This window comes from Hyperoodon ampullatus (assembly GCF_949752795.1).
Source record: "Hyperoodon ampullatus genome assembly, chromosome: 4".
In the NCBI taxonomy this organism is placed as follows: domain Eukaryota; kingdom Metazoa; phylum Chordata; class Mammalia; order Artiodactyla; family Ziphiidae; genus Hyperoodon; species Hyperoodon ampullatus.
Window position 1 is genome coordinate 59268974 of NC_136917.1, and position 27658 is coordinate 59296631.

General features: G+C 39.4%; 2 protein-coding genes across 2 annotated transcripts in view; one reads left to right on the forward strand and one right to left on the reverse strand.

Moving 5' to 3' along the window:
* The window catches only part of CTNNA1 (catenin alpha 1), a 347088-nt gene that overhangs the window by 53985 nt on the left and 265445 nt on the right, over positions 1 to 27658 (reverse strand). The gene's annotated exons all lie outside the window — the stretch shown is intronic.
* LRRTM2 (leucine rich repeat transmembrane neuronal 2) lies at positions 5612 to 7459 on the forward strand. The gene has a single exon (XM_079701644.1). It carries the CDS (start codon positions 5639 to 5641, stop codon positions 7151 to 7153), a length of 1515 nt encoding a protein of 504 aa, XP_079557770.1. The 5' UTR covers positions 5612 to 5638; the 3' UTR covers positions 7154 to 7459.

Consider the following 27658-nt stretch of genomic DNA (forward strand, 5'->3'; position numbering starts at 1 on the left):
GTGACATAAAAGATCTCTGTGGTCTAAATGTACCTCTGCTCAAACTTCTATGGAAAATCTTCCCTTACCTAAGGTGCATCACCTCAAAATTTACTGCTGAATTTTCTAGCCCTGGGCACAGATCCCAATGCTAGCTTAACAGAATTAGGCTGTCACATGATCCCAGTTCTCCCACCCCACCAATACCAACAATTGCCAAAAAGCACATGCCTCCAAAACCAAACTTTGTAAGTCACAGCATCAAAAGGGACACAGCTCATCATCACTGGTGTAACCATCACTCCTTCCTACTCCTTTCTCGGTCATGTTTAATAAAGATAACAAAAGAACTTAAAAATCACAATTAATGGAGGGCAAAGACGAGGTCAAAAATAGGGATTCTGTAGGCTTAACGTGGACAGTCTACTTCTTTTTTTTTTTTGGCGGTACGTGGGCCTCTCACTGTTGTGGCCTCTCCCATTGCGGAGCACAGGCTCCGGACGCGCAGGTTCAGCGGCCATGGCTCACGGACCCAGCCGCTCCACGGCATGTGGGATCTTCCCGGACCAGGGCACGAACCCGTGTCCCCTGCATCGGCAGGCGGACTCTCAACCACTGCGCCACCAGGGAAGCCCGACAGTCTACTTCTTAAAGGGCTTTTGAAAGGAAAGATCCCAGCAATAGAGATACTTATTTACACTCAACAGTGGTCCCCTGTGCTTTCACCGAAACTCTAAGAGCCTAGAATTTTAAATGTTCTCAGATCCTCTGGCTCTACCTGGGATAATCAACTACTCTTTAGCCCATCTCTAACATGATAGATTGGTAAGTCCATCAATCCTTACATATTCTATCTGCCTCTATCAGATAAGTTCTGGTTCTTGGGAAGATAACAAATGGTTTAGTGCCAAACCCCAGTAGCTTTTAAAGAGCAAATCAAAAATTTTAAAGAATAGTCAGACTTCCCTGGTGGCGCAGTGGTTTAAGAATCTGCCTGCCAATGCAGGGGACATGGGTTCAAGCCCTGATCCGGGAAGATCCCACATGCCACAGAGCAACTAAGCCCGCGTGCCACAACTACTGAGTCCACACGCCACAACTACTGAAGCCTGTGAGCCTAGAGCCCGTGCTCCGCAACAAGAGAAGCCACCACAAGGAGAAGCCCGCGCACTGCAACGAAGAGTAGCCCCCACTTGCCACAACTAGAGAAAGCCCGCGCACAGCAACAAAGACACAACGCACTAAATAAATAAATAAATAGTTTAAAAGAACAGTCAATCTTTGTCTCCAAATACACACGTTTGAAAGCAATGAACAACTCTAGGATTTATCAGAATATTCTCCCATCCTCTTTCTTTCCCGCCTCCAAGAACAGGCTAGTAAAACCCACTCACTCTAATACAGGTGTTGATACAGTATAGGCCCAAGTATGTGGCTGCCACTAAGAACCCTAAAAGGTTCTTAGGAGGGGATATACTCAGACCCACAAATCTTGGATCTCCACCCTAAAAATGTCTATCACTTTTTGATGATCGTAAGGAGATCTCCAAGGAACGATGACCAAGACTGGAAGCAAAAAGGTTTATTTTAACATACTTCTCCAGAGCACCTCTGTGCTTCCCCACCACACTTTTGGGTGCTGGGGTATTAAAATTTTTGGAGTCGGGCATGATTAGTTAAGAAACATTTGACTCCTTAGCATAAAGCAAAATCCAGCTCCCTCTCTACCACAAATTAGAAGATTTCATGTATATACCCATACATCTGCTTCTCCAAGTGGGGAAGTATTTGTCCCTAATTAGCAATATATATTCAAAGCAAACTATCATGTAGAGTAATGCAGGTAACTACAACACCTCAGCCCTGCCACATGACTCATTTAATTTGCTTACAACCATTTACAGAGAGGACAGGCGGGTTAGATTTTACTTGTCCTTTGCCTTGTCACAAACAACTAAAACAGTGAAAATTGAAACAGATGATATGGAAAGTACCTTCCAGAGGTTGTACTGCCACTTTAAGTCAAAGGCATATGTATGCAGAATAAAGCTGTTGTAAAATGAAACCAAGAAAAAGTTTAATTCAGAAAGAACATGGGTTTTTAAGTCCTTTCAGCTAAAGAAAGATAAAGATCAAAAAATGATTTAAAAAATTCCATCAATAGGAACTATGGTACTTCAACCAATTTTAAAACAAACTCACATCTTCTTTGATTCCACAGTCTAAACCTTTCGAACCCAAAGAGAGGGCAAGTGGGCAAGATGGCTGGTGACCTAGACGGACTGTGCTCTCTGGGTACTGTGATATGGCAGGCATTACTGCCCACTCTCCAGATGCATCAAAAAATAATTACTCTTGATTGCACTGGTGCTTTTCTGCACAATTTTCCTTGCCCACAAATCTGTTATAGCAGTATTGGGATAATGTAACTTAAGGGTTTTCCATTTGTTAGTATAAGAAGTAGGCCAAGCAGACTACAGAGCAGAAAAGAACCAAGAGTTTAAGGGGAAGGAAATGTTCTTCCCTCTAAATTTTCACATACAACTCATTCCTAATCATGGTTGCTCTAGTCCAATTGGTTCTAATGCTTTTCTCCACATGGAACTAAAGTTGTTGCTTCAGGGGAGAATTTAATCCAGCTCCTCCTGCCTTGCAAAGTTTTTTTTTTTTAATCAGAGGGTGGCTGACTTCAATAAGAGCATTTACAGTATCCCAAGGGCTTCTTTTCCTTAAAAAAAAAAAAAAAAATTAACACCCTTGTCAGACTCCTCTCGTTGGAAGTTTTGGGAGCAAGTTCCTATAGAACGGCCACTCTGAAACCTATGGTCACAGACCCTGTAAGAATTTGATTAAACCTTATCCACAGAAAAATGCACAAGCAACAAAATTCTACAAGCCAATTATGGACCCAGGTTAAGAACTTCTAGCTTACAAGAGAGAAAGACTATGGAAAGGATCAAGGTCAGTTGGGGGAGTGGCATCCTTGAAGTCTAAAACAGGACCTCTCCCTCCCTTCCTTAACCAGCAAGCAGGAATACAGTGGGAGTACTAGTTCCTGAGAATAAGGGGTTCCACTCATGGGTAACTTTGGCTTGGGCACACTATCTTAGAACTGCACTGCCCACAGAGTCTTTCCTTCAGTCTTCTCCTTTCAGAGGTATCAGACATGCCCCATAGTTGTTAGACTCTACCAGACCTAAGTGTATTCCTGCTGTCTTCTCTCTCCCTTTACACATCCCAGGCATTTTCCTCAATAAAATTCTTATACTTCTAATCCTACCTTGGGGTCTGCTTCTAGGAGGAGCCAAACTACACACCTGCAGCTGCTGCTGTCTCCACAGAGCCCTGAGGAAGGCACCTTGGAGTCTTCCAGTCCTCACTCTAGCACCACAGTCCAACAGAGAAACTATACCCCTTGAGACAATAACTTCTTACACATGCCCAGTGTGATAAAGCCCCTGGAAGCCAACAGACTGATGACGTTCTGGTTTCACAGACACAATGGGTAGTTTTCAGATTTCTGCCTTCAGGTCTGAGACAAGACCTACTAAGGATAAGTGCCAATGATATGGGAGAAATGGCCTGAAAGGCCAAATCAATAATGTCAGATGTATAAAAGGCCTTACCTTTGTCAGGCCTGAAAATACGACCCTGACTCACAGTAGAAATATCTTTTACATTTATACAATAGTAAACATGGAGCTGTACAGTCATAACCAAATTCTGAAAAGTGATACTATTCGACAGGGAGAAGATGGTGTTAGGTCAAGTAAAAACAGCCAAAGCAAAAATCCTATTCCGGAGTATGAGTGACCTTTTGTATTCCCTAGAGAGATTTCAACAACAGTTAGTATAAGACTCAAAGTCAGTTCTTAAGTGTGCCAGTAGGCACTACTGAGTGTGTAAATGCTCTATTGTTTGAGGGTCACAATGCCCCAATCCCAGAGCAGTAGAGGCTTTTAGCCGAAGAAGTAGGTGAAATTCTGAGGTAAATACAAGGGACCATGTCAGAATCCAGCCACGCTATACCACTTGTCCTAAATCATTTGTTCCACTGTTAACACTTAGGGCATGCAATATTAAATGACTGTATCAGCCTACCCTTTTCTCCTACTAAGACATCCAAAGATCAAATCAGCATTATTTTTCAATTAGCACTGTGATAAAACACTATTATATAAAATAAGACAGAGAAGGAGAATCTTTTTAATTAGATTTCTCAAAGAGCAAAATAACCAAATGCTTTGTTTTCCAACCTTTTTTTTTTTTTGCCCTTTATTCTTGGTTTATAATGTTAAACTCTTAATGACAAAGAAACAAAGCCCACTTAGCTAGTTTACCAACACATTTGAAGCAAATCATAGTCATACTTCTATGTTAACCAAGCATGACAGCAAGGTGATTGAGTAGCTTTCCAAACTACCAGAGCAGCAGGCACTTGCAGAGGCTGCTGTTAAATCAGCACTTCATAAATTGTGCAGGCTCCTGCCCATTTAGATGATCTCTCTATGCAGAATCGGCAGTCTAACACTGGCTCTCCCAAGCATTAAAAAATCATCACTCTGCTAACCCAACTCACTGTTCAGACGGGTCTTCTTGAATGCAGCCTTTATTACAACCTCACTGCTGCTTCCTACACTGAAGGAATACCATGTTTTTAAGTCAGTAGTTCTTCTTTCTCGCTTCATTATAATCAGGGGTCTTAACAACGACCCCGATACTGTTACAAAGCACACTGCTTTATAACAGTAAAGCTTCTGGAAAACCCAAACAAAAGACACGTCACCCGGTGACGTCAGCCTATATACAGTTCTGTGTGGTCGCAGCACATAAGCAAATCCATTCTTGTGCCGTTTCTCGGAAAAGCTTTTCAGTAAATGCACTCATGCTGCTCCAGGAGCTCTTCTCTGCAACAAGCCGCCCATCTGCCATCAACAAGTTAAGACCGAGAGAACTAACGGCTGCAGAAAGGAGAGGCTGAAGCTTTGGTTAACCAGCTGAGCAGTCAGAGGAGGACGAAATTAATAACATATTCAAAACTGATTTAGGGGATCAGAGTGGTCACAGAAAATGAAACCAATGCTTTCGAGAGGAATATCCTAAGGAAAAAACAACTCACCCTGGTGGATTCAATTTTACTCGGAAAGCCTGGGACACAGAAAACAGGAAACTGGTCAAAGGCTCCCGCATGTTAGAGCCTTTTACAGACTCACTGCGTTGAGTCTGACAGCCAAGACTGAATGCAGGCTCCAATGTGCTCAGAAGAATGGGTAAGTCCATGTATTTATGTGTCTTGTACAGTCAGCAAGGAATCAACGCTTTTAAAATAATAAGCCACTGAATTCACATTTTATGAGGGAGATCACTGTCACATTTTTGGATTTTGAGGTTTAGGTAAAAACATATATTGCTGATGACAGGATGTGTTTTATATTCTTTCTTAATGGTTTAAGTTTTGTTCTAGTCATACTAACAAGGTTAGTGTTTCTGCAGCAAATGAAAAATAAGTTATATGTAGTGAAATCTTTTGCCATAATGTTATGTTGTTGTTGTTGTTGTTTTAATAGCCCATACGCTCTGCTGAAAAATATCCTATCTTCTTGTCTTCCTTAAATTATATTCTGCAGGCTTACATTTCAAGTGGCCATTAGGGGCCCCTATGCTGGCAGCAATATATGCAATGAGTATGGTTTTAAAAATGCTGCCTGCCCTGGGTATGGCATGTCCACCCAAATGCCGCTGTGAGAAGCTGCTCTTCTACTGCGACTCTCAGGGCTTCCACTCAGTGCCAAACACCACAGACAAGGGCTCTCTGGGCCTGTCCCTGAGGCACAATCACATCACAGAGCTTGAAAGGGATCAATTTGCCAGCTTCAGTCAACTTACCTGGCTCCACTTAGACCATAATCAAATATCAACAGTAAAAGAAGATGCTTTTCAAGGACTATATAAACTTAAGGAATTAATCTTAAGTTCCAACAAAATATTTTATTTACCAAACACAACTTTTACCCAACTGATTAACCTGCAAAATTTGGACCTGTCTTTTAATCAGCTGTCATCTCTGCACCCAGAGCTCTTCTATGGCCTCCGGAAGCTACAGACCTTGCATTTACGGTCCAACTCCCTGCGGACTATCCCAGTACGCCTGTTCTGGGACTGTCGTAGTCTGGAGTTTCTGGATTTGAGCACAAACCGTTTGCGAAGTTTGGCTCGCAATGGATTTGCAGGATTAATCAAACTGAGAGAGCTTCACCTAGAGCACAACCAGCTGACGAAGATTAATTTTGCTCATTTCCTACGGCTAAGCAGTCTGCACACACTCTTCTTACAATGGAACAAAATTAGCAACTTGACATGTGGGATGGAGTGGACCTGGGGCACTTTAGAAAAGCTAGACCTGACTGGAAATGAAATAAAAGCCATCGACCTGACAGTGTTTGAAACGATGCCTAATCTTAAAATACTCCTCATGGATAACAACAAGTTAAACAGCCTTGATTCCAAGATCTTAAACTCCCTGAGATCCCTCACAACCGTTGGCCTCTCTGGCAATCTGTGGGAATGCAGCCCTCGAATATGTGCTTTGGCCTCCTGGCTGGGCAGTTTCCAAGGTCGGTGGGAGCATTCCATCCTATGCCACAGCCCCGACCACACCCAAGGAGAGGATATACTAGATGCAGTCCACGGATTTCAGCTCTGCTGGAATTTATCAACCACTGTCACCGCCATGGCTACAACTTATAAAGATCCAACCACTGAATATACAAAAAGAATAAGCTCATCAAGTTACCATGTGGGAGACAAAGAAATCCCAACTACTGCGGGCATAGCAGTTACTACTGAGGAACACTTTCCCGAACCAGACAATGCCATCTTCACTCAGCGGGTAATTACGGGAACAATGGCTTTATTGTTTTCTTTCTTTTTTATTATTTTTATAGTGTTCATCTCCAGGAAGTGCTGCCCTCCCACTTTAAGAAGAATTAGGCAGTGCTCAATGATTCAGAACCACAGGCAGCTCCGATCCCAAACACGACTCCATATGTCAAACATGTCAGACCAAGGACCATATAATGAATATGAACCCACCCATGAAGGACCTTTCATCATCATTAATGGTTATGGACAGTGCAAGTGTCAGCAGCTGCCATACAAAGAATGTGAAGTATAATATCTACCCATCATCAAAAATCACATCAGATAAGTAACCTATTTTACATAGTAGGGGCTAAATACATATCTAATTTTTACCAATGGTGACAATAAGGCTAATTTTTCCAAACCAAGTGGAGACTTAGGTTTCTGACGTGTTGAAGTATTTTTAATTTTTTTTTAATGAAACCATACTTTAAGTGTTAAATGAAGCGATGCTCACATTAATTTGCACTCTTGTTGGAAAGTCTAAAAATGCTTACTTCAAAATAAGACACTTCATGTATGTAATTATACGCTACTGTGGGTAAACATTTACACTAAGGTCTCCATATGCTATTTTTTTCTACTGAAAACAGTTTGGAAAGAAGCTACTGAGCAGAAAGAGATATGGATCAATACTTGTTTGATCATTGCTCTCTACCCCAAGTACCACAACTGGCTTGCTGCTTAAAAGGAGACTTAGCAAAGTTCTCTTGTATGATAATTTGGTATTTACTCAAACCTATTATTTACTGCCAGCGTGGGGAATAGAATTTCACATATGCTGAAGGCTGGTCAATATTAAACACTCTTCTTCCAGAGTTTTTGCCTGGGTTAATAGATATTATCAAAGTCCATATCATGAAATCAGAACCCTTTATGTAATTCTAATAAGCTGAGGGACTCTTTAATATATTTAAACAATGAATCCAAGTGATTGTGAAAAGGTCTCATTACAATGAAATCAATACTAAATAATTACACTGACTCCGTTTCATATCTCTAGTTTGACTTATAATGGACATGTTGATTTTTGTGGCATTTAGATACTTACTTTAAACTAGTGTTAAATTATCACTTTACTAATTAGTTTACTAAATCCTATATATACATTTATATGTGAAAAAAGATTTAGAAATTATTTTGGAGAGAAAAGAGATAAACTGAGTCAATTTAGCAATCCTATGACCAGCTGCTCACTCTAGTTTGAAAGCACACACACAAATACACTCTCTCTCCCAGTCTCTCTCTTTCTCCCCCTGTCATCCACCCCCCACCTCCATCTCTCCCTCAACTGCCATGATCAAAGATGCCTTGACAAAGAGGTTTAAACCTCTTTCTTCTGCCTTTTCCTGATCTTCAGGCCTCAAAGAGCCAAATTAAAAATAACTGGCTAATGGCCGCCGGGCCTGCGCGTCCGGAGCCCGTGCTCCGCGACGGGAGAGGCCACAACAGTGAGAGGCCTGCGTACCGCAAAAAAAAAAAAAAAAAAATAAAAATAAAAATAACTGGCTAGCAACAGGCATAATACTGATTCTTGTTAGAATAAATTTTAAAGGAACCTTGAAAAAAAATCACTTTATAAATATTATATGCTAAATTTTGACCTTTTAATGGATACCTATTCTTACTGTAAGAGCAGGTCCTTCTAAGTGAAGGGAACAACACATATCTGAGGCAAACCGTCTCATGACAGAACACAACATATGCCTATGCAGCCACACAGTGGTAACTCGAAGGAGGTGAGGGGATGAAAGAGAAAGGCAGCATTTTGAAATATGACTCTTGCTGAAACAGGTTAGCAAAGTTAAAAGGCAGCCAAGCAAATGGGCAACTATACATGATCTGCATCAAACAGGGCAAGGCCCGGGGACCTGCAGCTGGAAAGGGGAGGCGGGGAGGTTCTCTGGTATTAATATAAATGTTCAGAAATTAAAAAATCATTATGATGCCACACTTTTCGTGTAGAAAAGAGCCACAAGTACTTTTTTTCTTCCATTATGATTTCTATGGAGAAACTATGACATATTTAGAATTTAGATGCAAGTTACCAATTGACACAGAATTTTTCCATAAATGAGGTTCCATGTATGTAGTAGCAAAAACCATGAAATTAGACTACTGACTTGATTTTAGAAGAATGAGCATTTTTACAACTGACATTTGCTGATGAGAAAAAAGACATAACTTCTTAGAGAAAACCACTACCATAAAAAAAGTTATCTTTTACTTAACATGATATCCTTCATTCAAGGCATATTTCTTCCCAAGATTGAATTGAAACATGTTAAGATTACAGTTTAATCCATGAGATTTAATACTAAGAGAGGGATGTCTACCTACATTTCAAAGAAAATGTGTCTCAGTAAAAAGCAGACAAGATCACAAATTATGGTAAGAATGTGCTCTCTACAATTTTTAAGGTGGGTAGATTAGTTTGGCAAAGTCTCAGCCCATCTCAGCTGATCCTGAGCATTGAGCATTTCACCTCTTGTTAAACCAGACACTAGGCCTGCCTGGGCAAGGACAGAAGCTGATTTTACGGCACAGAGCATGTCTCACAGCTTCCTTACAGAAGGGCTGGATCAGAAGCCCCATTACAAATGAGAGCTCCACAAGCTAAAATTTACCAACCCATTTATCAGGGTAACCATGGCCATTTGTCAGAGAACAACTTTGTCACAATACAACTGTGTCCTAGACACACAAGATTCCACTAGCCCTGGAGGATAGCAGAGAAGTAGTTTCCATCATTTCAACCACAACCTAAAATTAATTAAAACTGTGAGCAGAAGGGTGAGAAATAGTGGCTGGGAGTCCCCACATTAATCCTAAAGATTACAGTTAGTGAAATGGACCGTCAATTGGCAAAATCCTTAATGTATGTAGGAAAGAAAATTGGAAAAGCAAGCCATTTAGTAATTCAGGGGAACAGCATAGCCAAGGCCACCAAGGCATACTTTTCAGTTGAAAATTAACAGATTTTTTTTGGCCCTTCATTTTTTGGGCAATGCTCTCTGAGAAAAGTGAATAACAGTGCCAAATAGCATTTTCCTTGTCCATTTAAAGTGCAAACTTCCCTTTTCAATTGCCTATAGAAGGCAGAATTTCTTTTAATTTTGGTCTATTTGTGTTTTGGTATCAGCACAGGTTTGAAGATGAGGCTGTTAGTCATATGTGCTCTCTTTACCAACTGGCTCGGGTGGAAGAGCATCACAACTACACTGCAGATCCTGGTAATATAATGTTAGGCCTTTTGTTTTTTGCTGTCGTTTTATCCTCTTCAACGCCCCCTCTTCCTTTTTTCACTTTCAAGATTAGAGGAAAATGACCACTTAAAAAACAGAAAAATAATTAAATCTCTGAAAAAAGCAAGCTAACAAAGGCTATGATACTGTACCCACCTAGTAACCAAGAGCTAGTTTGGAATCATTTATATTCATTTCTGTAGCTTGCCAGGGATTTCAATCACCTTTCTGACAGGAGAGTGAGCTGATAAATTTGCAAATCCTTACACCACTCAGAGAATACCCACTGCCAACATCAAATAGCAAAGATACTAATTTTTTAAGCCAAAAATCTGCACTAACACATGTAATTTCTTAATGTGCCTAAGTTAATTTCTGTACCGATTCATTGAATGGAATTGATTGAACTTTCCCACTCCACTAATTATTAAAATCCATCTGCTTATTTTAATGCTTGTCACCAAGAGCTAGACTCTTTCCAATAAAAATGAACCCTATGTAGCATGAGGTCTTAATCCTAAAATTCAAAACAGGCGTATCATTTTCTTAAGGCATACTTCCTACGCAACTATGAGGGGGGAGCTATAAATGTCCCGTTCTCTCCAAAGTGTGGATATCAGTATGAAATTTTGAAATATTATTTTTAGAAGATGACTTACATGATCATTTTCCTAATAAAGCAATACAATGACAGACTGGTCTCAAAAATCTGTTTTGGGACATGCTTTTCATACCTTATTGGTTAAATTGCTTCAACCAGAAAAAGAAGACAAAAGTGATAAGGCCATCCACAGATAATTAAATATTTCTGTTCCTAACCTAGGGAAACTCATAGTACTTAAATAATTTAAGGCAAAAAATGAGTAGTAAATGACTGTTTAAGCTTTCATACTGCTATTGCAGACATTTGGAAATGTCTGCTACTCCTTCAATTAACCTATTCTTCCTTGGTAATTTTTTAAAAGCCTGATCTATGGAATGTTTGATGAACATTCCTATCAACACTGAAACTGGAAACTGAAAGTACAGTCCAAACCTATTGTGTTCAATCACCCTAAGCCATCTGGGTGGGTGGGTGGGGGTGGGAGGTGGTCAAGTGGGTTGGGAGGGTGGGAAGAAAATACGATTATACTGGGGCGGTGGGGGTGGGGGGGTAACCAAGTGCAGTGTACAGGGAAGTTTTGTTATTAAAATTGTGTATACTGTAAACAGCCAATGTCTTTCTTTTTTTTCCAAAGCTTTTCCTTGGTAACCTATCAATTTTGACATGTGAAAGTTGAAAACTCATTTATGACAGATATAGAAACCTTAAATGAACAGTTGTTTTGTACCATGCTCTCTACAATGCCAAATGTGCCAGTTGGAAAAAGGGCAGCTAATCATCACCTGTCTTCATTCGGAGACAGGCAAAACTAGGCTAGGAAGTAAGGCAGGGAGGGGAGGGCTGGCTAAAAAGCCACCATGCCAGTAAACAGCAGTCATGCAATAAGAAGCTGCTCTGTCACAAGCCCTAGCAAGTGGACAAACAGCTGTCTGTGGGGCTCACAGGGCCTAAGGTTGGCCGCCATCCCCCACCCTCCCCTGTGTTCAGCCACAGCCTGGGGAACTTCAAAAAGGTACTTGATTGCCTATACCCAGCAAACAGTAACTTGGCCTCTACCTCAGGGATCTGTTGGGGTAGATCCTAGCAGTACCTTGCACACCACTCCTGGGAGGGAGGTCCACAGGTGCTGACCATGCTGGGGTCTCTAGGATCCCTACATAACCCACTCTATCCCAGACACCAGCTCAGTAAGTATGGATAGGGGAAAGGGAGGGAAGATTTTTAACTAGTCTCCCTTGCTTGGCATAAACATCCTCAGGACAGCATGCTTTGCCTCGGCAGCACTGGGGGCAGAAACTGCCCTGGCCTTGAGAATTGACTGCCACAGGTCGCTGTACTTGCCAGGATGACCTTACTAATTCTCCAGGCCAGGAGCAGTACAACAGGACCAGACAGGCAGGAATAAACACCTAGGGATGAGGGGATCAGAGAGGCTAAGGGAATTCTTACACCAGGAACCTCAGCAGAATTAGGGCAGAGGCAGGAAGCACAATACAGAATTTTACTGTCAAACTAACTCATCCAGTATGCACTAGAGGGCACAGGTGATAGTAGTTTCAAGTTGCACAAAGGAATGAGTTCCTATCCTTTATAGAGTTAAAAGCAGAGCTTATTAACATAATTCTCGTACATTTTAATCTTGAAAATCCCATGTAAAGCTACATCTGATTTCTTTATCAGTTATTTTAATTAGTTTTGCCTGTATGCCACAGCATTCTCAGGTTCCCACTCAGATTTATAATAGAATTCTTCAAGGTCTGTGTGAAGAGATTTTTTTTTCTTTCTTTAAATATATCTAACCAGCTGGGTACTCGAGTCTCCCTTAGAGAGACAAAATGTACTACAAATTGTCTTTTACAAAGAAAGAAGGTGAAAATGACAGCTATTCCCACATCTCCCCTTAGCATGAGTTTCTCCTCACTAGCCAATGTTTTGGGAACACTTCTAAGGGACAGATGCTGAGCCTCCCTGAAGCTCTATCTGAAGGAGACATTAAAGAGCAAGACATCTCCAAAGGCAAGTACAATGAAACATGCTTTCCTGCAAAGCCCACCAAGTGAATATACCCTCCTTTTAAACATGGAGGCCAAGAGCAAAGCTAGCCCATCCTTCATCTCAGGACCTCCAACATGAAGGAGCACCTGTGAACAACAATCCTGCAATCCTGAAGGCAGGGGCCAATGGCTCTACCACCACCCAAAGAGAGAAGGCTCTTCCCTCATTTGGGAACCAGATTTTAAAACTGCAGCCCCAGAGACAATTCCCAAAGCCTTTTCACAACTTCCATGAAGAGACTTCACCAAGAACCACAGGGAAGAGATGTAAAAATGTCATAACTTTACTGAATATCCATTTACAATTGTGCTCAGTGCACAAAAACTCCATCTTTAGGACCTGGTATTTCTACTAAGTGTGCGCGCACGTGCACGCACACGCACGCGCGCGCGCGCACACACACACACACACACACACACAATCTCCAGGTTGCTTTTTCTGGCAAATCAAACGATAAAAACTCTACAGCCATTTATATGCTTCATTATCATGAGAACCAAAAAAGTTCCTCCTGTGATAAACAAAAACGTTTCCTATGGCCTCACTGCCAAATACATAGAGGGTAAGTGCTCAGCACCTAAAGATCTCTGAAAACAATGTATTTATCATTTACATATAGCCTAAAAGTCAAGGAAACTTAGCAAAATACATTCATATGTACAGAATGATTGAAATAAGGATGTAAAAAGATCAAAAGCATGGATTCTCCATTCTAAGGGTCCAGGATATGTTTCATAGGATGCAAGAATCTCTTGAAATTATATTGCAAATATTGTGTTGAGTATAGCAATTTCACCGATCCTAAACCATTTTGGTTAACTCACAAAAAAGCCCTAACAGAGCAATGAAACAATTCTAGTATACACTAGTATATTCTAATTGGGCCTTGATCTTCCTGGCCAAGGCAAAGAAGAAAATCAACAGCTTTCGTCTGATAAAGAAAGCACATTGGTTTATTTGGGGGGAATGACACAAATGCAAAAGTCTGTGAATTATCTTTAAAATAGAGCCAGCTTTAGGAACAATAAGGAAACATGTCAGACAATATCCCCAAAGAGCTTTCAGCGAACAGGCAGACATGTTTTTCATGTCAACCCTTGAAAAAACTATGGGAAAGGAGGCTACACAAGCATAATGCATGCTTTGTGGTATGATCTAACCTTTGTTGTGACCCAAGGCAAGAGCCTATAAAGTCAGCAAGAATGAATATGCACCTACTTGGAAGAACAGTTCACGTTTCCTCCTTATCACATCCCTGGGACCCAAACTAGAGGGTTCCATCACATAAGGGACACCCAGTAAATTCCTAATCCATTACATTATAAATCTTCTAGGCTAGGAGTACAATTTAAAATTTAAAACTCTTCCACTACATTACAAATGAAGAGAAGCACATTTCATGCATCATCTCTAGTTATGCTGATGATAATCATAAATGTTCTCCTTGGGTAAGAATCTATAAGATGATAACAAATTTCCAAAGAAAGAACACATTTAAAAAGATAAAGCGTTCAATGGTCTGAATAGCTGTCAGAAATTTAACAGTCTCTTTAAAATTTAAAACCCATTCTGTATGCCATTAGCAAAACCTCCTAGGTTTCAACAGGAGCAAATAGAGACCTGTGTTCAGAGACCTGCCCCACACTTGGGCCTGTCACCCTGGACAAGTCCATCAGCCTCACTGTGCCTTGGGTCTCTCACCCTTAAGTTGGAATTAATAGCAGTAACAACCAAAAGGGAATTTAATACATGTAAAGTCCTGAGAAAGTCCTGAACACAGTAAATATTTAACAAATGTTTGCTATTTTTAGTAACAGTATGTGGAGAACTAGATGAGAGAGATCCACCAAGTAGAGAATATAATCACATTAAAGACATGTTAGGCCCCTGAGTTGCTCCCTGAAACTCTCTACTTTCTAGTATTACTTCCCTCACTAAGTTAATGTATAGTATCTAAAATGAATATTGACAATTAGCGAGAGCTTTTTTTTTTTCTTTTTTTTCTTTTTTTTCTTTTTTGCAGTACGCGGGCCTCTCACCGTTGTGGCCTCTCCCGTCGCGGAGCACAGGCTCCGGATGCGCAGGCTCAGCAGCCATGGCTCACCAGCCTAGCCGCTCTGCGGCATGTGGGATCTTCCCGGACCGGGGCACAAACCCATGTCCCCTGCATCAGCAGGCGGACTCTCAACCACTGCACCACCACGGAAGCCCAGCGAGAGCTTCTAATAAGCCAATAGCCTGGATACACTTTTTGTATCTAATATTGATATAGAACTGACCATATTATCTCATAGTCAAGTAATCTGCTTTATATAAATGTACTATTATATTAGTCATGACATTACTTTGGTTTGGCTTTATGAATCAAGGCTAAATTTCAAAAGATTTAGAATCCATAATTCCAAAATTCCTTCTGGGTAAGACAGTCACTTAAAAATCAAGTAATGTCTTTCCTTGTTCAGTAAAATTATATAGGACAACACATACTATCCATTATCACAAACAGATTCTGTTTTTCAAAATAAATATAAAATAATCTCATTGATATCTCGGCCTCTGACAATTTTATTTTAGTACAAAATACATAACTGAGAATTAAGGATCACTATTATGTTCAGGTTTTTTTGCTTAGGAAAAAATGTACTTCAAGCCTACCACATCTAATTTAGGAAGCAGCCCATCCAATTGTGGCAGATTGGTTCCTAGGCAGGTTTGTCAGAATTATTGAGGGATCTGAGCAAGGGAAGTATGAGAATTTTAAAAGACAAAGATAACCCGTCAATCCAGGAGGATATGTTTCATGATTGTTGTACAGTGATCCTCCATATTACCAAAATCTCTATTAAATATAAAGCTTGTGCAGAATTAACCTGTCTGAATGAAGACACACATTTGGTCATTTCAGAACCTACAGATCTTATGGCCCAGATTTTTCAACTCAAGAACTTCTTTCTTGACATTGTCTTCCCCAAGATCATGATCCAGTTTATCCAACAAGGCAAATTACCTTAACTGCTCCTTCACCTGCAACTTTTCTGCACTTTCTCCATCTCTTGACCCTAGGCTTGTTCTCCTTCCTCTTTTATCACCACATAAACAAGCTTTTCACATTTCTCCTTCTCTTCATGGTTTCCAAAACTCCAAGGATAAACAACCTTATTGGGGGGAAACTGTTCAGTTGTAGTATATCCAGTGCTAAGCAACCCCTTTTTAAGAAATAGCCATAATTTCAAAAATACTCCTCAACTCCACAAAACCAAGTGTCTGTCAGCTGCAAACTAATCCATACAACTTGGAAAATACTGTTAGAAACACAATTACACATCTGAGTTGTCTTCTCAGTATACTCTTCCCTTTGTATAGATTCAAGTAACAAATAATGTTTATTCACTTTGCTTTTACTTTCAAAAGACAAGAAATACCAGTCATTGAAGGACAGTGCCCTTTTTGCTCTTAATAATTAGCACTCATCCAGCTCTCTGACTAAATAAAATCCCTAACACTCTTCACATCTTTAATATTAATAGCTATTTTGCTGGTTTTATGTGGGGGTGGGGAACATGCCTTGGGGCATAAAGGACACAGGTACACAGGCCATGGTTGTAAAAGTTTCAGAAATATAGAATTCTCAAGATAACAGGTAGTAATCCTTACTTCCCTCATCTGTGCTCTAAAATTTCATACCAGTTTTGTCAGGATTCCAATGAACTGGCCACAAAAACACTGACCTTTCACTTGAAAGTACGTTCTGCCATAGTTTTTGCTCCAAATAGAGAAAAAGACGAGAGCATCAGGCACCCCATGCTACGACTGTCGCTCATGGCACACACTAAGAACTGGGTTCAGAAGTGACCCTGACAATGCTACCTTCTCTCTGATCAACCTCCCTAACTCGCCCTTGAAATTCACAAGGGAAAATAATGGCAGGGAGAAAGAAGAGAAAAGAATCTACTACCCTCAGCATACTCCTGCAGACATCTTGGGACAGTGTCAGGTCACCGCATCTCCCTCATCTCCTGACAATCCCTTCAGGCCAGTGGGTGCAAAACTGCTCTCTGACGCTTGCCATCAACTCTCAACAACTAGAGCCCATTTTATTATTGTGGTAAAACTGCCAGGCTAAGATTTATCTACTACTCTACATGAAAACCTAAGAGCAGATGGTCAAGAATTTTCTTCTTTTTGAAGCAGCATTCCTAAAGTGTCAAAAGACATTATAGTGCATAAGCGATATCATCGAGACACCCAATTTGTGCTCTCTTAGAATTACACGAGAGATGAATTACAGACAGAATGTGAAGAAACAGTCAAACTGTAAAAGGGTTTATCTAAATAAAGTCTGCTTGACCTTCCCACAAGATACATCACCATAAATTATTACAAAAATTATTAAACAAATATAATTCTGTTAAAAACACAAATCTTCTGGCTCTCCAAAATAATAATCAGTATTTTGAAGATCGTGCCTTCTAAATATTTTACGTCAATTTTCAAACACACACACACACAGTCCTCAGTTTAAACTGAAGAGGGGACAGAACGGGACGGGAGGTGGGGCATCTGGGGATTAGATAAAACCTATGAAAGGCTACATTCTTTATTCTGATTTATTAATTAGCATTTAAACTAAGTGAATTCCAAGACCCAATATCAACTCGGATGCAGAACACTATGGATGGCATAGATTGGGAAGGGAAGGAGTAAGAAAGATTAAGATTCAGTTTTTCACAAGTTAAAGCTGAAATTTAAGTAGAGATGACAAATCCAGGGTAAAGATCTAGGCTGGAAATATAAACTTCGAAGTCATTATCAGTGAATAGAGGTATTGAAAGTCATAAAACTGAATGATTTCACCAAGGGACTGAGAGATGAAGAAGAGAATCATAAAACCACACTTTTCTCCTACACCAACCTGAGGAATCTTTAAACAATATCTATCAAATGGCAGTCAACCATAAAAGGATGGGTACCCAGCAATCCCACTACTAGGCATATACCCTGAGAAAACCATAATTCAAAAAGAGTCATGTACCACAATGTTCACTGCGGCTCTATTTACAATAGCCAGGACATGGAAGCAACAGATAAATGGATAAAAGATGTGGCACATATATACAATGGAATGTTACTCAGCCATAAAAAGAAACGAAATTGAGTTATTTGTAGTGAGGTGGATGGACCTAGACTATGTCATACAGAGTGAAGTAAGTCAGAAAGAGAAAAACAAATACCGTATGCTAACACGTATATATGGAATCTAAGAAGAAAAAAAAAAAAAGGTCATGAAGAACCTAGGGGTAAGACGGGAATAAAGACACAGACCTACTAGAGAATGGACTTGAGGATATGGGGAGGGGGAAGGGTAAGCTGTGAGAAAGTGAGAGAGTGGCATAGACATATACACGCTACCAAACGTAAAATAGATAGCTAGTGGGAAGCAGCCGCATAGCACAGGGAGATCACAGGGAGATCAGCTCGGTGCTTTGTGACCACCTAGAGGGGTGGGATGGGGGGTGGGAGGGAGGGAGATGCAAAAGGGAAGAGATATGGGAACATATGTATATATATAACTGATTCACTTTGTTATAAAGCGGAAACTAACACACCATTGTAAAGCAATTATACTCCAATAAAGATGTTAAAAAAAAATTAATACCATCTGTATATAATACCACAAGAAAGTAAAATCTCATTATAAAAAGGTAAACTATTCAAAATAGCAACAAAACTTTAGTATTTAAGACTAATCTAAAAAGACAGAAACAAGATTTCTTAGAGATGATGGTAAAACCTGTTGAAAAAAATAAAAGAACACCTGCATAAGTGAAATAGTAGGCAATGTGTATGAATAGGAAGGCTCACTGTTGCAAAGATGTCAATTAATCTACAAATCCAGTGGCATTCCTATTAAAATCCTAATAGCACAGTGCAGTGAAAATGAGAAATGGACCTTTGCATTCATATGAAAAATTAAAGGCTCAAGAATTGACAAGAAAAAAAAAGAGAACATGGGGCAATCAAAAAATCAGGTCTGTTGTGGTTTTTTTTTTTTTTTGGCCGCACCATGCAGCATGCAGGATCTTACTTCTCTGACCAGGGATCAAACCCATGCCCCCTGCATTGGGAGCACAGAGTCTTAACCACTGGACTGCCAGGGGAGTCCCAGAAAAGCAGGTTTTAATGTGGGGGGAAATGTACGGCTCATGTACTTGAGCTACAATGTAGCCAAATATTCAATAAAATGATAACCATATAATGTTCTCTATCTTGATAAAGGATTGGGGTACAAAGTGTGTGCATTTATCAAAACCTATCACATAATACACTTAAAATTTGTACATTTCACTATATAAAATTTACGATAATAAAACTGAACTCTAGGGCCTCCCTGGTGGCGCAGTGGTTGAGAGTCCGCCTGCCGATGCAGGGGATACGGGTTCGTGCCCCGGTCTGGGGGGATCCCATGTGCCGCGGAGCGGCTGGGCCCGTGAGCCGTGGCCGCTGGGCCTGCGCGTCCGGAGCCTGTGCTCCACAACGGGAGAGGCCACAGCAGTGAGAGGCCCGCATACCGCAAAAAAAAAATAAATAAATAAATAAATAAATAAATAAATAAAACTGAACTCTAGTTAAATGACATGCATACTGCAATGTTTAGAGGTGAAATACACAAGTACCTGCAACTGACTTTGAAATGCATCAAAACAATAATAAGATGGATACAGGAATGGATAAATATGTGATAAAGCAAATATATCAAAAAGTAAATCACAGAATCTAGGAAATAGGTGTGTGTATATATGATGTTCACTGAACAGTCTTTCAGCTTCTGTGTATGTATGAAAATTTTCATAATAAAATGTTGAGAGGAAAGGAAAAAAATATAATTACAATTGTAATTTATGGTACTGGCAATCTAACATAGTATTCCTCTCAACTAGACCTACAGCACTGCATGGTGGTTAAGAGCTTGAACTCTGGAGCCAGGCTAGGTTCAAGGTGTAGTACCTCCACTTACTACCTGTGAGATCTTAAACAAGTCATTTAATCTCTATGTCTTAACAGTATCAAACTCGTGCTCTGAAGATTAAATGGGAATGTGTGTGAAGTACTTAAAACAATTCTGGGCACACAGCACTGAAGTGTGACCTGTACTACTACTACTACTACTACTACTACTACTACTTCTTCTTCTTCTTCACAATATTTTAAAATATGTAATTCAACAAGTACTTCAATTTCCACTATACAAGGTGCTAAGGTGATATAGGCCCTTGCCCTCAGGAGTTTATAGTTTACTCAGAGGTAAAACTTAAAATATTCAATAAATAACTAATAAAAGAAGATAAGCCCGAAAGAGGTGCATTGGATGGTACCACCTAGATTGCTGATATTTAGAAAACAGGGAGGGCACTGAAGAATGCAGTGGAGAAAACAGCCTAAAGCTAGGTACAAAAGCACCATCAGGATTTCAATATGGCCGGGTGCAGGAGTGGCCAGAGCCACTGACAGATGATACCAGTAAGTGCAGAGAAGGTAGGGCCAAATGCCAAGGGGCCTCTGGGACCAGGAAAGGTGCTCAGATTTAACATGGTCAGCAAGAACGGCCACTCTGGATTTGTGGAGATGGCTGGGATATGATGGTCAAAGTGGTGATTTAGAAAAATGTATTTTAGCAATTTTTGTTTTGCTGACACAAAACCTATAATTTTAACTATCAGAAAAGGGCTGCTAAGGAAGATGGATAAAAGAAAGATTTATTGAAGGACAGGCAAAGGGTAAGAACCAATGGTCAGTTGAAAAAAAAACAAATGACTCTTTCTGAGATCTTTGCTCAAGAGAAATGGGTAGCATGAGGGGCAGAGATGTAAGAAATCATTCATTCACTAGGATGTACTAAACAGAGCCTCCAAGTTCTCATGTTAAATTTCAAGTTTTCACTATTAATCTCCAATCTGAAACTGTTTTCTGAGAAGATACATAGTTTCTCCATGCTTCCATATTTACAACTTTTTTTATCAAGTATCAATAAGGACTTGCTCTCATGAATTAGACATGGAAAAGGCAGAACCAGTTTCTACTTTTTTAAGTATGGGGCAAAGATCTGGTTTGGGTCCCATTCACTCTAGTGAAATCTACCCTTTTTCCCCATCTTATTCATGTACTCTTAAATTTTCTAGAAGCTAAAGTTTTAAACTTTTAGAACAATAATTTCTGATTCCCTTATATGGTGCAAAATTAAACAGAAATGCAGGAGCACAGTGTAGTGACAACCTGATAATTTAAGTCTCTCACATACTACAAAAGAATCTTATTACAAGGTTTAATGTGTTACTTTCATATATAAGAGGTTGACTAATGGCTTCACTGTTAGAAACCTCAGTGTAACTGCTGGTTTTGTTAAAAACTATGTGGCATGGCTGCCAATACAATTTTAATAAAAGCCCCAAACGGTACCTAAGTCCTATCTTAATAACAGAAATTGAAGGTGAAAAATGACATCTTAAGGGTTTCATTTCACAACAGCAACAAGTTTCAAAATTCAGAATCCTTTCATTCCCTACTTGAATTTAACACTCTCATGTTTTTGGTTTCCCGTCTGTAATCAAATACTTCCTCTTTCTTGAGAAAGACTCAGAAACCATCATAACTTATAAGAGTTCTTCAGTGTGTCAAATAAGAAAACACATTTCTTTTCTTTTTCAGATTTTCATTAAAATCAAGACTAGCTAAAAAAAAAAGAAAAAAGAAGGGAAAATTTTAAACATATAGGGTAATTTGAGCAATCTTTTAAATACCTGTACAAAAGAAATGGGGGAACTGAGTAAGAAAGCTATGTATTTTTTAGGGTGCGTGGAAGAAAGTGGAAAAAAGAATAAGTTAGCTTTTCCCTCCTTAAACAATAACAATATAAATATTTATGCACCCAACATAGGACCACCCCTGCTTACACCAATGGACAGATCATTCAAACAGAAAATAGATAAGGAAACACAAGCTTTAAATGATACAATAGACCAGATAGAATTAATTGATATTTATAGGACATTCCACCTGAAACTGGCAGAATACACTTTCTTCTCAAGTGCACATGGAAAATTCTCCAGGATAGATCACACCTTGGGTCACAAATCAAGCCTCAGAATATTTAAGAAAATTGAAATCATATCAAGCATCTCTTTGGACCACAACGCTATGAGACTGGAAATCAATTACAGGAAAAAAACTGTAAAAAAAACACAAATACATGGAGGCTAAACAGTGCACTACTAAATAGCCAAGAGATCACTGAAGAAATCAAAGAAATAAAAAAATACTTAGAAACAAATGACAACAAAAACATGACGACACAAAACCTATGGATGCAGCAAAACCAGTACTAAGAGGGAAGTTTATAGCAATTCGACCTCACCTCAAGAAAACAAGAAAAATCTCAAATAAACAATCTAACCTTACACCTAAAGCAACTAGAGAAAGATGAACGAAGAAAACCCAAAGTCAGTAGAAGGAAAGAAATCATAAAGATCAGAGCAGAAATAAATGAAATAGAAATGAAGAAAACAATAGCAAAGATCAATAAAACTAAAAGTTGGTTATTTGAGAAGAAAAACAAAATTGATAAACCCTTAGCCAGACTCATCAAGAAAAAAAGGGAGAGGATGCAAATCAATAAAATTAGAAAAGAAGGAGAAATCACAACTGACACCACAGAAATACAAAGGATTATAAGAGACTACTACAAACAACTATATGCCAATAAAATGGACAACCACAAAGAAATGGACAAATTCTTGGAAAGGTACAATTTTCCAAGACTGAGACAGGAAGAATTAGAAAATACAAACACTCCTATCACAAGTAATGAAACTGAAACTGTAATTAAAAATCTTCCAACAAACAAAAGTCCAGCACCAGATGGCTTCACAGGCGAATTCCATCAAACATTTAGAGAAGAGCTAACACGCATCCTTCTCAAACTCTTCCAAAAAATTGCAGAGGGAGGACTACTTCCAAATTCATTCTATGAAGCCACCATCACCCTGATACCAAAACTACACAAAGATACCACATACACAAAAAAATTACAGACCAATATCACTGATGAACACAGAAGCAAAAATCCTGAACAAAATACTAGCAAACAGAATCCAACAACACATTAAAAGGATCATACACTATGATCAAGTGGGATTTAGCCCAGGAATGCAAGGATTCTTCAATATACGCAAATCAATCAATGTGATACATATACTAACAAACAGAGGAATAAAAACCATATGATCATCTCAATAGATGCAGAAACAGCTTTTGACAAAATTCAACACCCATTAGTATAAAAACTCTCCAGGACATGGGCATAGAGGGAACCTACCTCAACATAATAAAGGCCATATATGACAAACCCACACCAAACAGCATGCCCAATGGTGAAAAACTGAAAGCATTTCCACTAAGATCAGGAACAAGACAAGGATGTCCACTCTTGCCACTATTATTCAACATAGTTTTGGAAGTCCTAGCCACAGCAATCAGAGAAGAAAAAGAAGTAAAAGGAGCACAAATTGGAAACGAAGAAATAAAACTGTCACTGTTTGCAGATAACATGATAATATACATAGAGAATCCCAAAGATGCCACCAGAAAACTACTAGAACCTATCAATGAATGTGGTAAGTTTGCAGGATACAAAATTAATGCACAGAAATCTCTGGTATTCCTATACACTAACAGCAAAAAGTCAGAAAGAGAAATTAAGGAAACAATCCCATTTACCACGGCAACAAAAAGATTAAAATACCTAGGAATAAACCTACCTAAGGAGGCGAAAGACCTGTATTCAGAAAACTATGAAACAGTGATGAAAGAAATCAAAGATGACATAAACAGATGGAGAAATACACCATGTTCTTGGACTGGAAGAAACAATATTGTGAAAATGACTATACTAACCAAAGCAATCTACAGATTCAATGCAATCCCTATCGAACTACCAATGGCATTCTTCACAGAATTAGAACAAAAATAATTTTTACAATTTGTATGGAAACACAAAAGACCCCAAATAGCCAAAGCAATCTTGAGAAAGAAAAACGGACCTGGAGGAATTAGGCTCCCTGACTTCAAACTATACTACAAAGCTACAGTAATCAAGACAGGATGGTACTGGCACAAAAACAGAAATATAGGTCAATGGTACAGGACAGAAAGCCCAGAGATAAACCCAAGCACATATGTCACCTAATTTATGACAAAGGAGGCAAGAACATACAAGGGAGAAAAGACAGCCTCTTAAATAAGTTGTTCTGGGAAAACTGGACAGCTACATGTAAAAGAAAGAAATTAGAACACTACCTAACACCATACACAAAAATAAACTCCAAACAGATTAAAGACCTAAATGTAAGACTGGACACTATAAAACTCTTAGAGGAAAACATAGGAGAAACACTCTTTGACATAAACTACAGCAAAATCTTTTTTGACCCACCTCCTAGAGTAATGAAAATAAAAACAAAAATAAACAAATGGGACCTAATGAAACTTAAAGGCTTTTGCACAGCAAAGGAAACCATAAACAAGACTAAAAGACAACCCTCAGAATAGGATAAAATATTTGCAAATGAAGCAAAGGACAAAGGATTAATCTCAAAAATATACAAACAGCTCACGGAGCTCAATACCAAAAAAACAAACAACCCAATTAAAAAGCAGGCGGAAGTCTTAAATAGACATTTCACCAAAGAAGACATGCAGATGTCCAAGAGGCACATGAAAAGATGCTCAACATCACTAATTATCAGAGAAATGCAAATCAAAACTACAATGAGGTATCACCTCACACTGGTCAGAATGGCCATCATCAAAAAATCTATAAACAGTAAATGCTGGAGAGGGTGTGGAGAAAAGGGAACCCTCTTGCACTGTTGGTGGGAATGTAAATTGATACAACCACTATGGAGAACAGTATGGAGGGTCCTTAAAAACTAAAAATAGAACTACCATATGACCCAGCAATCCCACTACTGGGCATACCCTGAGAAAACCATAATTCAAAAAGAGTCATGTACCACAATGTTCACTGCCACACTATTTACAATAGCCAGGACATGGAAGCAACCTAAATGTCCATCGACAGATGAATGGATAAAGAAGATGTGGCACATATATACAATGGAATATTACTTAGCCATAAAAAGAAACGAAATTGAGTTATTTGTAGTGAGGTGGATGGACCTAGAGTCTGTCATACAGAATGAAGTCAGAAAGAGAAAAACAAATACTGTATGCTAACACATATATATATGGAATCTAAAAAAAAAATGGTTCTGATGAGCCTAGGGGCAGGACAGGGATAAAGACACAGATGTAGAGAATGGACTTGAGGACACAGGGAGGGGTAAGGGTAAGCTGGGACGAAGTGAGAGAGTAGCACTGATGTATACACACTACCAAATGTAAGATAGACAGCTAGTGGGAAGCAGCTGCATGGCACAGGGAGATCAGCTCGGTACTTTGCACCACCTAGAGGGGTGGGAGGAAGAGGGTGGGAGGGAGATGCAAGAGGGAGGGGATATGGGGATATACGTATGCATATAGCTGATTCACTTTGTTATACAGCAGAAACTAACACAACACTGTAAAAGCAGTTATACTCCAATAAAGATGTTAAAAAAAAATCTAGAAACAATAAATGCTGGAAAGGGTGTGGTCAAAAGGGAACCCTCCTGCACTGTTGGTGGGAATGTAAATTGATACAACCACTATGGAGAACAGTATGGAAGGTCCTTAAAAAACTAATAATAGAACTACCATATGACCCAGCAATCCCACTACTGGGCATATACGCTGAGAAAACCATAATTTAAAAAGAGACATGTACCCCAATGTTCATTGAAGGACTATTTACAATAGCCAGGACATGGAACCAACCTAAATGTCCATCGACAGACAAATGGATAAAGAAGATGTGGCACATATAGCCAATGGAATATTACTCAGCCATAAGAAGAAACAAAACTGAATTATTTGTAGTGAGGTGGATGGACCTGGAGTCTGTCACACTGAGTGAAGTAAATCAGAAAGAGAAAAATAGATACCGTATGTTAACGCATGTATGTGGAATCTAAGAAAATGGTACAGATGAACCTATTTGTAGGGCAGGAATAGAGATGTAGACGTAGAGAACGGACATGTGGACACGGGGGGGTAAGGGAAGGGTGGAACGAATTGGGAGATTAGGCTTGACATAAATACACTACCACGTATAAAATAGATAGCTAGTAGGAACCTGCTGTATAACACAGGGAGCTCAGCTCAGTGCTCTGTGATGACCTAGATGGGTGAGATGGGGGAGGTGGGAGGGAGGTCCAGGAGGGAGGGAATATAGGTATAGATATAGCTGATTCACTTCATTGTACAGCAGAAACTAACACAACATTGTAAAGCAATTTTACTCCCCCCCCGCCAAAAAAAAGACTAGCTGATAAATTTCTCTACTTAGGCAAAGGATGAAAATTATCAGATATCCAGATTTTTCCACAGAGTTAAGAATTCTACATTAATTTTTGATTTAAGGGACTTCCCTGGCAATCCAGTGGTTAAGACTCCGCACTCCCACTGCAGGGAACACGGGTTACTGAGATCCTACATGCCTCGCAGCCAAAAATATGTATATAAATAAAAGATTTTTTAATTTAACCAAAGTAGGGGGAAATTAAATGGCAAGACCCAACCAGATGTCAACTCTTGCTGCTTTTTGCAGCTCTTCTGACAAAAAAAAAAAAAGGGACATGCTTTCCCCTGTGCTAAGAGAGGGACAAAATGGAGACTCTGTCTCACCCCCCAAACACTAGAAGCGTGGGCTCCCAGAACACCTCCAGGCGAGGGTCTGCAACTAGAACCACTGGTAAAATACAGTGTTCTAAGCTTTTAAAAAGATTTAAAATTCAACAAAGTGCACATTTTCAGGAGGCAGGTAGGGAAAAATGTACCCAGTATGTATTAGATTTTCTGCATTGATATTAAAGGGTTTCTAATGGTAAATCTACAATTTCCTGCATCCACAATAACACTGATATATAGAACTGGCTGGTCAGCTTGCTTGGTTAAAAGGCCAGTCATGGGTTTGGTCTCTTGAAGAGATCGGTTTTGCTCTTCACATTCTAAACTCCAATGATTTTGTCTGTGAAACTGAAAATATCTGTCAGTGGTTACAACTGGTAACCAAAACTGTGAAGAGATGAGTGAAAATGCTTTGCCAGTGCTAGGGAGAAATCACTCAGAGTTTACGTCCCACGAAATAAGAAATACCTCTACATACAGGATGACATATTATACAAGCCCTTTTAATGAATAGTATCCACATAGGATAAGGAAGAATAAGATGGTATCATAATAAATTAGTCCAAAAAAAAAAAGGGAAATGGGAAAAATGTCTCCAGAAAGGCTCAGTGGGAATTCTTTTCTAATACAGTAAGTCCCCTACATACGAACCTTCAAGTTGCCAACTTTCAAAGATGCGAAAGTGTATTTGTATATCCAATCATGTAAGTTAGTTCATGTGTCTGGCGTACATTGCAACGTGTGTGCATCCTCTACAAGTGGTTGTGCTTTTGTGTTCTTTACTGTACAGTTCTGTTGCTGTGCAACACAAGGAGCTTACTAAGGAAGACCTGATGGAATTGGAGGCCCAGAGAAAGGACAAAGAGAGACAAGAGAAAGAAGTAACTGAAGAATCAAAGAGATTCATGATGCAGGAAATGGCAAGGGGATTTTCTTTATCTGAGGAGGCACTGTTAGTTTTTGAGGCACAGGACCCGAATGTAGAACGGTACACAAAGGTTGCAGCAGCCGTTCA